Source organism: Carassius gibelio, chromosome A5 (genome assembly GCF_023724105.1).
Source record: "Carassius gibelio isolate Cgi1373 ecotype wild population from Czech Republic chromosome A5, carGib1.2-hapl.c, whole genome shotgun sequence".
In the NCBI taxonomy this organism is placed as follows: domain Eukaryota; kingdom Metazoa; phylum Chordata; class Actinopteri; order Cypriniformes; family Cyprinidae; genus Carassius; species Carassius gibelio.
The window spans coordinates 4,594,793-4,610,458 of record NC_068375.1 but is presented as its reverse complement, the minus strand read 5'-3'; the positions used below and the strand labels follow the sequence as shown (position 1 = coordinate 4,610,458).

The 15,666-nt window shown below is 36.7% G+C and overlaps 1 protein-coding gene across 2 annotated transcripts in view; it reads right to left on the bottom strand.

Moving 5' to 3' along the window:
- Positions 1-13,421: 13,421 nt before the first annotated feature.
- eng (endoglin) overlaps positions 13,422-15,666 on the bottom strand; it is a 48,024-nt gene continuing 45,779 nt past the window's right edge. The window contains exon 14 of one of the 2 annotated variants that reach the window (XM_052591437.1): positions 13,422-15,613. In XM_052591437.1, coding sequence (XP_052447397.1) covers positions 15,477-15,613 — 137 coding nt within the window. In that variant the 3' untranslated portion in view covers positions 13,422-15,476. The remainder of the gene's footprint in view (positions 15,614-15,666) is intronic. The other variant, XR_008162741.1, reaches the window with a different exon arrangement.

Sequence of the window (15,666 nt, the reverse complement as noted above, 5' to 3'; positions counted from 1 at the left end):
AAACAAACAAACAACAACAACAACAACAAAATCTGTGCAACATGTTTGTGTTCCCGCTCTCATGCATGAGAAGTGAAGTGTATGAAACTCAAAGTATGACCAACCCGTCCGAAGCAATAGCAAAAGCAATCAGTTCAATTCCAGAAGTTTTACTCTCCCTCAAGTTCATTTGCTCTCTCATTCTTTTAGGATGGATTTTCTTCTTATTTTGCTGTTGCTATTGACACGTTTCTACCCTCCATCAACCGTAACTGAGGCTTAAGAAGTAATTTACGAGTAAGACTGAGCAGAATAAAAATAAAGCGTGCTCCACTGCACTGCTGGAATGCTGTTCTGTTCAGGCTTAATGGACTGATGCTATTAATAAAGCGTTGTCTGTCATATGCTGAGTGTCCAGTTTGAAATTATTTTGAAAGATGTCATCTGTATGTGTTAATTCAGATAAATCTGTCTCCATCTGAGTCAATCAAACCCGCCCCTGGCACCAATCTAGTAATAGATGGACTGCACAGCTGTCTACACATTTTAGAGGTGAAGACAGTACATCGATACTTGACTCTTCTCATTTCGGAGAAGGGAGGATATGTGCTATTTGGATTTTCATTTATTTATTTTTTTTTCTTTATTCTGTTTTGTTTATTGGTGAAATGTATATCTTTTGTAATCAGTGTTATGCCATGTGTTAATGTCCACCTGAAGAGCATGTAGTGTGGCGTTCTTGACTTCATTTTGCCTTTTTTCTTATTGTCATTTCTCTGTTCGTTTCGCTTAGTTGAACATAATATGTTATGTTCTTTCTATTTACATTATGACTAATTTTACTTAGTTTTATGTTTCTTTGAAATTTATGAAAATGTCTGCTTTTCTGACCATATGTCTTATTTTCTTCTTCTTTTACTCAATAGTGATATGCTATTTATTATATGCAATGTTTTTAGTGCATATAGCCACCTACTGGGCAGTTGTGCAATCATTTTATCTTTTTATTTTTCATCTTTATTCAGTTTTTCTTTTTATTAATGTGAACAAGAATTACATTGTTTGATGATTAAAATATAAAATATAAAACAGATTTATTAAAGTATATATATATATATATATATATATATATATATATATATATATATATATATATATATATAGATATATATATATATATATATATATAGATAGATAGATAGTTAATATTTATTTATTTATTTAATTTTGTAACATGAGTTTTTTTTTTTTATTATTATAGAAATGCATTATATATTAAAGCCCCTAAAGTGTGAGATGATATAGAAAATAATGGCAAAAAAATGGCAAAATCTGTCATGCCAGCAGGAGCTTTATTAATAAAGTATGCAATGCATGCACTGAATAGTCTGAAGTAAACTAACCATGGAATGCGTACTAACCCTGGTTAAAAAAAGATTGTTATGGCTACTCACATAGCCTGAACGTAACCCCAGTTTGTGGACATAAAAGTTCAGATTATTCATTTGTTTATCTGTAAACTTACATGGGTATGTCGCATAACCTTCTCTCTGGAATACCTTTACCAGAACTCAGGATCCATGCTCAGTTCTGCAACAGTTCTGCAGGAGTTTTTAATGCTGTCAACCACACTGTGGAGAGTGGGGCGGGGCCGAGAGGCGTGGGAACGAGGAGTGAGGCCAGGTGTAATGATTGGAGCTACACCTGCGCCCCACCGCCAGTATCGAGTCCCACGTAGGAGATGGAAGGATATAAAACTGGAGCGACGACCGTGAAGGACGAGAGAGGACCAGGCCTGGGACATTATTTTATGTGTTTGCTTTTATTTGTGCGCGTCAGTCGCCGTGAGGGGCTGACGCGCTGTTTTGTTTATTTTTCACAATCAAAATGAAACTTTAATTATTCAAAATAAACACAAAACACAAATAAAAGCCAAAACATAAAATAATGTCCCAGGCCTGGTCCTCTCTCGTCCTTCACTATAGTCGCTCCAGTTTTATATCCTTCCATCTCCTACGTGGGACTCGATACTGGCGGTGGGGCGCAGGTGTAGCTCATCTCCAATCACTACACCTGGCCTCACTCCTCGTTCCCACGCCTCTCGGCCCCGCCCCACTCGCCACACACACATTTTCAATTTCAAAACTGGCAGAGATGGGCATTATCTAGATAACAACCAAATCAGGAAGCCTTACTCTTTTTACCCTGTGCCCATACCACTGACGTACCCCAGGGTTCAGTGCTGGGACCTTTGTTCTTCTCAGAACAGTCATAATACAATACCGGTGTTATCATTTCTGTTGTAATTGTGATATGCTGATGACACTCAACTTTGCATATCATTCCTTCTTCTATTTCTCCATCAGCAATCTCATCAAGTATCTCCGCATGCGTCTAACATACCATATTAGACATCAACCCATTGCAAAAAGATCAATATTAACAACACCGAATTCTTGCTTTTCCTTGTCAATTCCTCAATCATATAATATTTTTCCATGCCAGTGAATGGTTGCAAATTTCAGGTGATGTATAATGTTTTGTGTCAACTAGATGACCAACACTCTTTTGCAGACAACACTGCAACATTTGGCAGTTCTTGTGTCTTTGTCATGCAACCTATTTTTTTTTCTGTGGGGTCCGAACACAAAAGTTAGTATAATCATAAAGGTTTGCTTTGTGAAACAAGCACTTTCCAGCATATCTGTTTTATATTCGCTTTTATATAGAAGAGTATCAGAATCAGAATCAGAAAGAGCTTTATTGCCAAGTATGCTTACGCATACAAGGAATTTGTTTTAGTGACATAAGCTTCCAGTACACAGAGACAACAACACACAGACAAAAAAAAAAAAAAAAAGATTTACAAATTGGCAAATAAATAAGTGTATAAACAATTGTGCTATAAATTACATTGCTCGAATCCTGAAGTGTTGTATAATACATTGTAATACACACTTAATACTCACACTGCTGCCCACACACACACTCAGCACATACACTCACGCATTCCCTAAAGGGAAGGTTATTATCTTATCTATAGCTTTGACCTAGTTTTCTGTTCAATGTCATACACATTACTGCTGGGTGACATGTGTTTCCTTTTCCCAGGAACAGACCAAGGGCTTGTACAATTTCTACTCTTCTACTTGGTAATTGTGTCAAAATGTAAAATGGTTTTGGTTGAAAAAGTGACATTGCCATACAAAGTTGTACATTTATATTCGGAAACTTATAAAGGATATAACATCTGTGAATAAAGCACCGCCTTGATCCCATGTGTTCAAGGGAACAAAATCACCACTTTCTGGGAAATTAACATGTTAACGAATGTATTAATAATGAAATTAATAATAAAAAATAAAAAAATAAGAATGAAAGTTGCTGTAACCAGGAAAGCATATTCCTACATAATAACTGACTTGTGCTTGTCCTACATAATAACTGACTCAAAGATTAAATGCAAAAAAAATGCTGTTCGCTTGCTTTCAGAGGTGGATAATGTTTAGGATTGCAATTAATAACAATTTCCAATAAAATTGCAACAATACAGTACATTTTGAGAGACAGTTTTAAGAGGTAATTAAAAACATTTTGATGATGTACTTTGGCTCAGGCATTTTAGGATTATTAAAATATTATTTGAGATAGCGTGCAATGAGACATTACGGCTGGCTGTCTGCCGGTTAGTTCAGTCATCCAGTCACATCCACTGATGAAGTCACATGACTTTTTTTTATTCCACATCAAGGTTTATTATTATTTTATTTTATGTATGTATTTATTTATTTTCAGTAAATGTGCTTCCATCATAGTTTATATGCATGTATTATTATAGGGGAAATATGAAATATAATAATAATAATAATGCTAATAATAATAATAATAATAGTAATAATAATAATAATAATAATAATAATGAAATCATTTTCAACCAACAAACTATAACTATAGGTAGAAGAACTTAATAATTTGTAACATAAACATATTTTTTAAGTTGATAACTCAAAACAATTAAGTTGCTTCAACCAATGGACTTGTGAGCCTGGAACCAATTTATATCATTTTATTTTTATGTTTTGAATTCCAATCTACAGTTTCATTGCACATGCTATATGTAACTTATTTAGCATGTATATGTAATGAAGAGTATATTACGTGTCACTAGCATTGATGCAATCATTGCTAATAGAGTCAGTGTAGAAGTGTTTACCTTCATGTGCTCTACATTTCAGCACAATGATAAACTTCAACATTACAGAAACGGACCCACTTTATATTAAGTGGCCTTAACTACTATGTACTTACATTTTAATTAATAATTTAGTACAATGTACTTATTGTGTACATACATGTCTTTACATTGTACTTATATTTAAAAAAAACTACATGTAATTACATGTGTATTTAATTTATGTAATTACATTTATAATTACACTATTGACCCATATATACAACTTTACCCACCCTTAAACTTACCCATACCTCCAACCCTCTCCCTAACCTTACCCCTATAATTCACAATATGAACACAATAAGTACATTGTACTTATTTTTTTATGTAAGTACATAGTAGTTAAGGCCACCTAATATAAAGTGGGACCACAGAAACTATTTAAATATCAAACAGCATTAAAGCTAACATGTCTTTACCATCACAAAAAAAAAAGAAAGAAAAGAAAACACACATTAAATAACACTTAATTTCAATATTCTCCTTATCCAGTCCTGTGCAAAGCATGCTAGGAACTAGAAATTCACTACCCAATTTGCAAAGTTAGTGTTACTACAGCTTAATTTTTAAAGAAACTCAATTAACATATAAATTTGAGTTTAAATGCAGCACAATATTAAGTTAATACAACAATCACCATTATTATGCCAGCTGAACTCAACAAAATAAAGTTTGCAACTTATTATATTTATATCATGCCAAAGATTCTATAAAATTATTTATGCAACGGAATGTTTAAAATATATATGTTTTTAAATCAATTTAAAAAAATTGAATATGCACATTGGAATGATTGCTTTATCCCATACGTTATTTGTGTACAAGAAATGCATCCCAACATGTCTGAGAACAAGAATAGTGTCATGAAATACAGTGACATCAACCCTTACTTTGATGTAATTAAATGAACGCTCAGAGAAAACACCTCTGAATCTGAAACAGATTCACACATTCTGTTCACGTCAGTGATAACTGAGTTTAATTGCAGTCATTTTTAATGAATATAGTAAAGACTGTGTGAAGTACTCAACCTTGTGGCAGTAGATACTGCTGGATTCACGCAGAGAGTGAGTGAGACTCAGAACGACTTGAAAATACACCTCCAAATCTCTCGCTTGTGACTCATTACTGATTTTATTAACATTACTTGATTGAGTTAACTCTGATTAGAATGTAATATGATTTTTAAGTACTACAGTTCACGTTTTAATTCATGTTAGTTATTCATTAGAATATTCACATCACATTTTAATAGGTCATCAAGAGAGTGATGACAAAAATCTAATTTTGCATACATTTTGAAATAAATTATATATATATATATATAACAAAACACTTTGATTATCAGCATTGTTCAGAATAAATAGCTTGTTTTTTTGTGTTCTGCAAAAGAAAGAAAGTCAGTCATGTTTGGAGCAACATGCAATTGAGTAAACAGTGACAAAATGATCATTTTTGGGGTGAACTATCTCTTTAAGAATCAGCCATTGCTGATATTTTAGGAGTGTAATTTGACCTCTTGAAAGTAAAGCACAAACATTTTCAAATGAGACAAATGAACTCCAGACAACGCTTCAGTGTTCTTTCTAAAATAAGCATTGTGCTCACAGTTGATTAATGGACAAACAGGAATATTTGAGGGACTCTTCCAAAACAGAACAGATTTGTACGTGATGCATGTCAGAATCATTAAATAATGTAATGTCAGTTTTACGTTTCATATTTCATTATTAAATGATACATTTCAGGGCTTTTCTCAGAAACTTTGTAAAACAGAATCCAGTTATTATTATTAATTTCTGACTAAAGATTTACTTTTATGAATTTTTTGTTAAATAAATAAACATAAATTCACTTGAATACAATTATTAATATATTGTCAATAATTAGCAGTTTTGCTTACATGGCGTTTCCAAGATTAATATTAAAATTCACATTATTAATAAATGATATTCATTATGAAAATGATTGGTTTAACAATGAAGTGAAATAACTCTACAGAGCTTTGGAGAGTGAGGATACTGACAGTCATATATTTATCCACCACAGGAGGGCAGAAAAAAATCATCCAGATGTGTCTGAGGAGTTCAGCAGCAGCTTTTCAATTCTAATTAAACGCTGTGCCCTTTATTAAGGGCTCTGTGATTAATATTCCCTCTCTTGTCTAAACACTGTAACTGTTGTATTCCCAGAGAAAGACATGGATTTGCTGCAGCTTCATATCTTCCTTCATATGTGAGTGTTTCTTTTGGCTCTATGGACTTTAATAAAATAAACTCTTAAAATACTCTTTCACCCTCTCACTAGTTGGCTTCATTTGTTTTCAGTAAACCTTCAGTAGCACATATGATAATTTTCTTTTTTTTTTCTGTTCACCCAAATATTAAAATTATGTCATTAATAACTCACCCTCTTGTCGTTCCAAACCCATAAGACCTCCGTTCATCTTCAGAACACAGTTTAACCTCTTAAGCACAAATGCTATTTTTATCCACAAATGACTTAAGCTGTTAACTTTTTTCATGTGTCTGACACACAGGGCCGGCTTTGCCGACAGGCGCAAAATTGCAGAATTATATAACAAAAAGTGAATTAAATGTATATATCGTATTATGAAAGCTGCTTCTCTATTGTTTTCTACTGTATCATTCAGGTTGTTGCTTTTAAAGAGTTGTTGTGTGAACATTTAAAATAAAAAAATAACTATGGAATAACTGTGTAGTTGTGGGGGGGTGGGGTTTGTCTCTCGCCTTGGGCACCAAATAAGCTAGAGCCGCCCTGTTGACACATGAAGTTTTTACATGTCACTGTGACCATTAACCAACATAAGTGAACTGTGAACAAGCAAGCGTGTCTTTAAATTATTGAAATATTAACTTTAAATCTCAGGGGGACTTTAAGTAAAACGTTTAGGTCAAAGAGGTTTGAAAAGTTTGGGAATCCCTGCATCACATAAAAAAAAATAAAAAAAATAAAACATTAAACATGAAAACAGCAATGACATGGATAATGTCTTCCAGGTATTACATATTTTTGTCAGCTACACATTGGCAGTTTTTAGTAACTTGCATAATTATTTGCCTTATGCATGGTATAATTGACTGAGAGGTGCTTTTGTCCCTAAATTTAGAAGTATGGATCACAAATTACCATATTTTCCACACTATAAGGCACACTTAAAAGTCTTTAATTTTCTCAAAAAAACGACAGTGCGCCTTATAATCCGGAGCGCCTTATATACGGATATTTTAATTAGACTGACTGCTCTCATTTTTGTCTGCTGATTGCCATACAAGAGGCTTGTTACAATAAGGTAAATACAACAACAATCTAAAAATATATATATAATAAATTACATAATAAATAAATAAATATTCATGGTATTATCTGTCAGAAACGTTATCAATGTTATGGAGAACAGTAGCATTTAACACTAGTTACAGAATGAAATCAAATATGCAAACAATATAATGAAAAGGTCTATGTCACAGTGTCTGGGTCATGTTCCCTGGGTTTCCACTAGGTGTCCTCCTTTCCCACTGTGTCTGTCACCTTATCAACTTCCTGTTCCCTTATTTTGTCACCTTCCTCCTTGTTTGAGTTAATTGATTGTTCCCCACCTGTCTCCAGTTCCCTCACTACCTTCTGTGTATTTATACCTGGTCTGACTGAGTCTGTGTTACGGAGTCCTTGTTTAATGTCTAATGTCTAATGATTATTAATGTCCGTCAATTCAGTCTTGCCTTTGCCTTGTCTTCTTGTTTTGTTTTCTTGTTGGATTTGATTCTCTGGTTTTGACCCATGCTTGGAATGTTTACCCTTTGGATTACCCTTTAATAAATGTCATACCTGCAATTGGTTCTCTCTCCGTGTTTCCTGTAACACCGATCGTGACAGAAGGACTCCGTCACAGTAGGAACCAGCGGTATGTCGTTTTTCCGTTCCCGAGCCAAGATGGCGGAGCGGAGAACCAAGTACCTTCGGTTGACCGCCCTCCGCCAAGAGGGCAATGAAGTGGCGGCCCTGGCTGAGGTGTTATGGTCCCTGGCCGAAGGCACGGGTTACAACGATGCGGCCCTAAAGGACTATTTTAATGGCGGGCTGGATGACCCAGTGTCTCAGGAGGAGATGGCACAGTTAGAGACACTGGAATTCTGGAAATTTGTGCGCTATTTACAGCATCGGCTTCCGTGGGATGCCCCAGCCACTCCGGTCTCTTCCGTTGGTGTGGTCGTCAGTCCAGCACCACTGACCAGGATGGCTACCAGCCCAACCCCGTTGCATAAGATGGCCGCCAGCCCAGCGTCACGAGACAAGATGGTCGTCAGTCCAGCGCCACAACCCAAGATGGCCGCCAGCCCAGTACCACAGCACCAGATGGCCGCTAACCCAGCGCCAATGCCCAAATTGGTCACCGTTCCAGCGCCACAGCCCAAGATGGCCGCCAGCCTAGAGTGACAGCACAAGATGGCTGTCAGCCCAGCGCCACAGCACAAGATGGCCGCTAACCCAGCGAAAATGCCCAAATTGGCCACCGGTCCGGCGCCACAGTACAAGATGGTCGCCAGCCCAGCACCACAGCACAAGATGGCCGCCTGTCCTGAGTCATGGCCCAAGATGGCTGCTTGCTCAGCGCCACTGCACAGGATGAAAGTCACTGCTGACCCTCTGGAGTCGAGTCGGGTTCCAGTGAACTCTCCAGAGTCGAGTCAAGTTCCAGTTGACCCTCCAGAGTTGAGTCAGGTTCCAGTGAACTCTCCGGAGTCGAGTCAGGTTCCAGTGAACTCTCCGGAGTCGAGTCAGGTACCGGTGAACTCTCCAGAGTCGAGTCAGGTTCCGGTGAACTCTCCGGAGTCGAGTCAGGTTCCGGTGAACTCTCCGGAGCCGAGTCAGGTTCCGGTGAACTCTCCGGAGTCGAGTCAGGTTCCGGTGAACTCTCCGGAGTCGAGTCAAGACTTCTTGTTTTGTTTTCTTGTTGGATTTGATTCTCTGGTTTTGACCCATGCTTGGACTGTTTACCCTTTGGATTACCCTTTAATAAATGTCATACCTGCAATTGGTTCTCTCTCCGTGTTTCCTGTATCACCGGTCGTCACAGTCTATGCTATTTTATTTTTTATTAGTTACATTTTCACAAACATCATGCTAAAAACATTTTTAAGAGTACTAGACAAAATATCATCAATACAGCAATGGTTATTAATAAAATAGGAACACTTAAATGCATTGTTGCATGAATAGCCTAATAAACAACAGATACAATTAAAGATGCAAGCAGCGATGAACGGGCCCTTGCACCCGGGCTCACCACCACCCGGTGCCCATAGGAGGAACCGAACACCTATTGGGCCATATGCTTATAAAATAGTAAATATTTTTTCCATATTTCCTGCTGCCAACAGGTGGCATTATGATTATAACTGAATATCGCCATGTAAATGTCTGTAGGCCAGGACTCTTACCAAACATGCAAAGTTTCAGGCAGATCAGACATCTCATGTTTAAGTTAGTATGAAATAAGTCATTCCTGTTGCCAGCAGGCGGCAGAATATTGGCCTTTAGTTGTGTTCGGGCCATGACTCTTATAAAACAACTGAAGTTTGGGTCAGATTGGGAATTGTATGCATGAGTTAGAACAACTCCCTGTTTCATAGTATTAATAACATCCTTTAGCACATAGTAAGTGTTGTTAGAATGTTTGAAAATATTTCTAGCATGATTAGAACACAATGGCAAATGTTATTGTGTTGCAAATAGTGCATAAAATTGTTAAACATGACACTTCCTGTTGCCAGCAGGTGGCGCTATGACTATAACCGAATCTGGGCTTGTTGATGTATTCAGGACAGAACCCTTGTCAAACGTGTGAAGTTTGGGGCAGATCGGACGTTGCTAGCTTGAGTTACAGCAACTTCCTTATTCACTACATTAGTAGCATGCTTTAGCACTTAGCTAAGTGCTTCTAGCATGTATTAATATGTATCTAGTATGTTGCCAGCCTATTTAACACTTGTTTACACTTTTTAATATGTTCCTAAGAATCTGTAAAAGTGTTAACCATGCCACTTCCTGTTAACAGCAGGCGGCGCTATGACTATAACTGAATACGGGCATGCTGATGTGTTCAGTACGGGACTCTTTTCAAACGTGTGAAGTTTGGGGCAGATCGGACATTGCTAGCTTGAGTTACAACAACTTCCTTATTCAATGCCATAGTTGCATGCTTTAACACTTAGCTTAGTGTTGCTAGCATGTTTTATTATGCTTCTAGCATGTTGCTAGCCTATTTAACACTTTTTGACACTTTTTAATTTATTCTTAGGAGTTCATAACAGTGTTAACCTTGTCACTTCCTGTTACCAGCAGGTGACGCTATGACTATAACTGAATTTTTTCATGGGTGTTTGTTCAGGACAGAACACCTATCACACGTTTGAAGTTTGGGGAAGGTCGGACATTGCTTGCCTTAGTTACAGCAAATTCCTTTTTCAATGCCTTAGTAGAATGCTTTAACACTTAGCTAATGTTGCTAGCATGTATAAGTATGTATCTAGTATGTTGCCAGCCTATTTAACACTTGTTTACACTTTTTAATATGTTCCTAGGAGTCTGTAATAGTGTTAACCACGTCACTTCCTGTTACCAGCAGGTGGCGCTATGACTATAACTGAATTTGGTCATGGTTGTTTTTTCAGGACAGAACACCTATCACACGTGTTAAGTTTGGGGAAGATCGGACATTGCTTGCCTTTTTTACAGCAACTTCCTTTTTCACTGCCTTAGTAGAATGCTTTAACACTTAGCTAAGTGTTGCTAGCATCTTTCATTATGTTTCTAGCATGCTGCCAGCCTACTTAACAATTTTTAACACTTTTTAATTTGTTCCTAGGAGTCCATAACAGTGTTAACCTTGTCACTTCCTGTTACCAGCAGGTGGCGCTATGAAATTTACGCCGTTGAAATTTAACAAGTGGCACTATCGAGCCATTTTGCCACACCCACTTCTGAAACCTATATCAGATGTACATTTTCGCCAGTCCTGATGTGTGTGCAAAGTTTAGTGAGTTTTGGAGCATCTTTAGGCCATCAAAAATGCGATTCATTACGGAGAAGAAGAAGAAGAAGAATAAATGGAGCAATTCCAATAGGGTCCTCGCACTGCAGTGCTCGGGCCCTAATTATCCACCCCAGGGCTTGACATTAACAGCCGCCAAATGCGGGTGGATTTTGCTTGTGGCGGGTAACACAGTGACTCCAACTAGCCATTTTGGGGGGTTGAATAATTATAGTGTTTTTAATAGGCATCTGAAATAAGCCATATTGCAGTGTGAATGCGATGCACGGGTCTGGGTTTTTTCCAACCCGCTGGTCCCGCTTTTATGAAATTATTTGGCCCACCCCGCAAATAAAGTAAAATTTCCTTACCCGCAGGTTATGTTATGTACGTCTGCAGATATAAGGTTTTTCATTGCACTTTAACAAGTAATCTGAACAGCCTTTAGGCCTTTATGTGCAATGTTATAAATGAGCCCTCACTGAGTTTAATGCCACAGTTATGTTAGAATGCGTCTCATTCTAGTTTCTGTGGCGATGTGTCGGACTCTTCATGAGGCGCGCGGTACAGAGTGCTGAATGACTGATGCATCAGTTCAATTACCTGTTTTAAATACTTTTATATTTAACATGTTCGATTATGTCCAATATTAGTGTTAAACTGTTGGACTTCTAATTAAATCTACTATTGATTTTAACCGCTGATTTTGCAGAACATTTAGACTGATAACTTCTGTGCGCACTGCGCAGATTTGTCACAGGATGCACGATATGACAGTTTCGTCTTAATATATATGAAATAGCGGTTTTAAATACAGTATTTTTATATTTAATGTTAGTTTATCAGTATGTTTGAAAGTATTTTTTTTTCTATTATTGGTGATTCCACAAGCTCTCTCTCGGGCACCTGCACAGTTTAAAACACCAAATAGTTTTTATGACAGAACAAAGAGTCTCGCTCTTGCTCCACACATGCATGATAATATTGTGTATCGTCGATCTGATCGGATTTGAAAAATGATTATATTGTATAATTGAATAATTGTTTTTAACGGGTTATGAGACGACCCGTGCATCACTAATGCACACAGTGTTGTCTTGCGCTTGCTCGCTAGTGACAGAAACGAAGAGACAGCTAGCTTCCCTGCTGGAGTTACATAGTTGGACGCCGGTGGAGCTATGTGGTGACATATAATGGTGTACATTAGCTAGTGAGCAAAAAAGTTAATGTCAAGCCCTGACCCCAACCTATAGTAAAGTATACTATTAACACATTTTGATGCAATGGTATAATTTAACAGTGTTCATCCCTCCAAAACAGAGAAAACATCTTTTACAAACATCTACATGTCTGTCTCTTTTAAAATGTTAGTATAAAGAGTTGTAGGGATAACATCACTAATTTTCAAACCCTGGTTATGGCTATGAAAACGAAGTAATCTCAGATTAAATCCGTGCAACTCCAGTTTATTATGCCTGCATACATTGTCTGTACTTTCAGAAGGGAAAACTGGTCATTTTTCTTGTAACTAAGATACATATAATGTAATACTGCACATGGATCAAACCTCCACTTTGTTTCCAGTGTAATATTTGCCACCATATATGCAAATATAAATTTACATTACTTTGTATAAGTCTATTTTACGAGCCCCACACATGCCATGCAGGAATAAATAGTAGGCCAAGTCATGTGCATGATTTATTAATTCGTTCCCTCATTGTACTAAAATGTGCACACAATTCCTATTTCGTTCAATCGATTTATAAATTGTGCCCACAATTTACTAAGTTCCCTTGATTTGCTAAATCGTGTGCACTAATAAATCGAGGGAACGCAATAGTAATCGTGTGCACATTTTAGTAAATTGAGGGAATGAATTAGTAAATCGTGCACACAATTTATATATTTTTTCTTGGATGTCATGTGCGGGGCTCCATACTATTTAACACTAAACCAAAGTAATATCTTATCCTCAGGGCCAGAATCAGCACACAGATTGGGGTCGGAGGGTACAACAGAGCGAAGCTGGACAAAACTGCATTTGTGCAACTTCTGTTTCCACTTCTTTGGGCAGTTACGCAATTATCAGAATAACACATTTCCAAAACATCAAGAAATAAATGAAGAAGCAATAAATAAACTGTAATGATATTAGGACGCATTGATTTCATGATTTAATTTAAAGTATGTCCAACCGGATTAAAATGAACTTTCAGAATGGGGAGAACAGAAGAAATATGACTTCAGATAATGACCATATGGTAAGTGCTTTAGATGGGAACATTCCATAGAAAGCAGAACATGCAATACAAATGTTGAATATTGAATATACGAATGCAGTATAAAAATGTAACATATAGACACAAAAAAATATATGAACAAAGTAACACCACAGATATTGCACAAATCGCACATCCACCTGATGTTAAAGGAACAGTTCACAGCAGTACTCTTTATACAAACTCTAGTAATTTAAGCCGTCGCACACTGAAAATCCTCTCTGAGTTAATAATGATTTCAATTTGTCTCTATTTCTTACAAAAAAAAAAAAAAAAAACTGTCACATGGCTTCAGAAGACTTGGAATTTGGTTATTATTAATACTTTTCCTCTTTGAAGCTTGCCAACTCCTGCTCACTATCTGCATATACTGCATGGAAAAGAGCAGCATGAACATTGTGTTAAACATCTCCTTTTGTGATCCACAGATGAAAGAAAGCCATACAAGCTTGGGATGACAGGGATGAGGGTTGATAACTGATGATACTTCTTTCATTTTTGACCTACTTTATATCATCACTTGCTCTTTTGTCATATAAACAGACAACCCAGTGGACAATTGATGTTGAAAAGACATCTAAATGACATCAAAATTTATGTAAAAAAACTAAACAAACAAACAAAAAAACGGTCAAATATGCTAATCAAACTGACATCAAAAACTTGACATGCCGTTGATTTGATGTAAATTGAACGTCACACATATTGGCCATCATTTACAAACCAATTTCAGTATGGGATTAACTTTATATTTTCACCCAATTACTACTGGAAGAAATATTTGAATTTAAACTGAACAAACTGAATTTAAAATGATGTTCCAGCATCTTTATCACATCGACTAATATTTGATGTCCAATTGACTCTAATGAATTCACAGATTAAAGCATCTACGTACTAAAATCATGCACACAAAAAAATATATCTTCAGTTAATTAAGTTACTTAATTACTAAGGTAATTAATCAAACATATTGTCACTCAATGAAGTAAAAAAAAAACATCCATATGAATCATTATGGGTCATATTTCACTCTATAATCAAAAGAAAAATGCATTTTAGATATAAAAAAATAAATTAGGATTATTAAGGGCAGTGCAACAAATATTCAAATTATTACCATAATTTTATTTTATATATATATATATATATATATATATATATATATATATAGAGAGAGAGAGAGAGAGAGAGAGAGAGAGAGAGAGAGAGAGAGAGAGAGAGAGAGAGACTGAAATAAAATGTCACATCAATAAATGTCTTACATAATTGCTTTTGTCTTTCTATTGATCTGAGGGTTAAATAAGACACAGTTTGTTATATTTAATAAATTCAGCCACTGTTTTTAGTTATGGTTAAACAAATATTAACAAATCAGAGACTCAGAGGTAGCCATTTTCAAATCTGTCCCATGTGGGACAGCCTTTTCAGTAAAAACTCTAAAAATAAAAATGTGTTTCCTTCTATGTGCATGTCCAATAGTTGATTTGTTGGAAGGTTTCATCTTTTCATCAGTCCACGGCTAAGTGTTTGGATAGGAGTCTGACGTTTGTTCACTCGTCTCTTTGAGCCATATTTAATCCCATCTTAAAGCGAACTGATACGTCAGACTAATGTTTGTCTGTGAAATCTTATTTTGCCTCCATCAGAGAGGCACCGGCACAAGAATGCGACAAATTTCCTGTTAGTTCCTGGGGGTTATGCGTTGTTTTTCCTGTCTCTGGGAGCCATGCCTTTTCTTTTTTTGTTCTTCGTCCCTACTGACTTCCCGTAGCCGGGGGAGCAAATGGAGTATTGTGAAGTACAGGGAATGTTTGAGGACTGCTACGCCTCTCTTTTTCTCTTGCTCGGGATGATGGGATGCGTGGAGCAAGATGGCTTTGAGAGTGAGCGAGCATTAGGAGACGAGTGACACAGGGTGACGGCGTTATGCCATGCTGCTCGTGGGCGTGCTCTGGGTGCTGCCAATGCTGGCATTGCCACTGCTGTTCTCTGAGGGAGACTGGTGGGTGGGCACTGGCTGCCGTTTGGTCAGACCACACGGGCATCCGGTTATAGAGAGGACTGGACAAAAAACACAGGGAATATTGAGTGAAATAAACAAAAACAGATTTTGC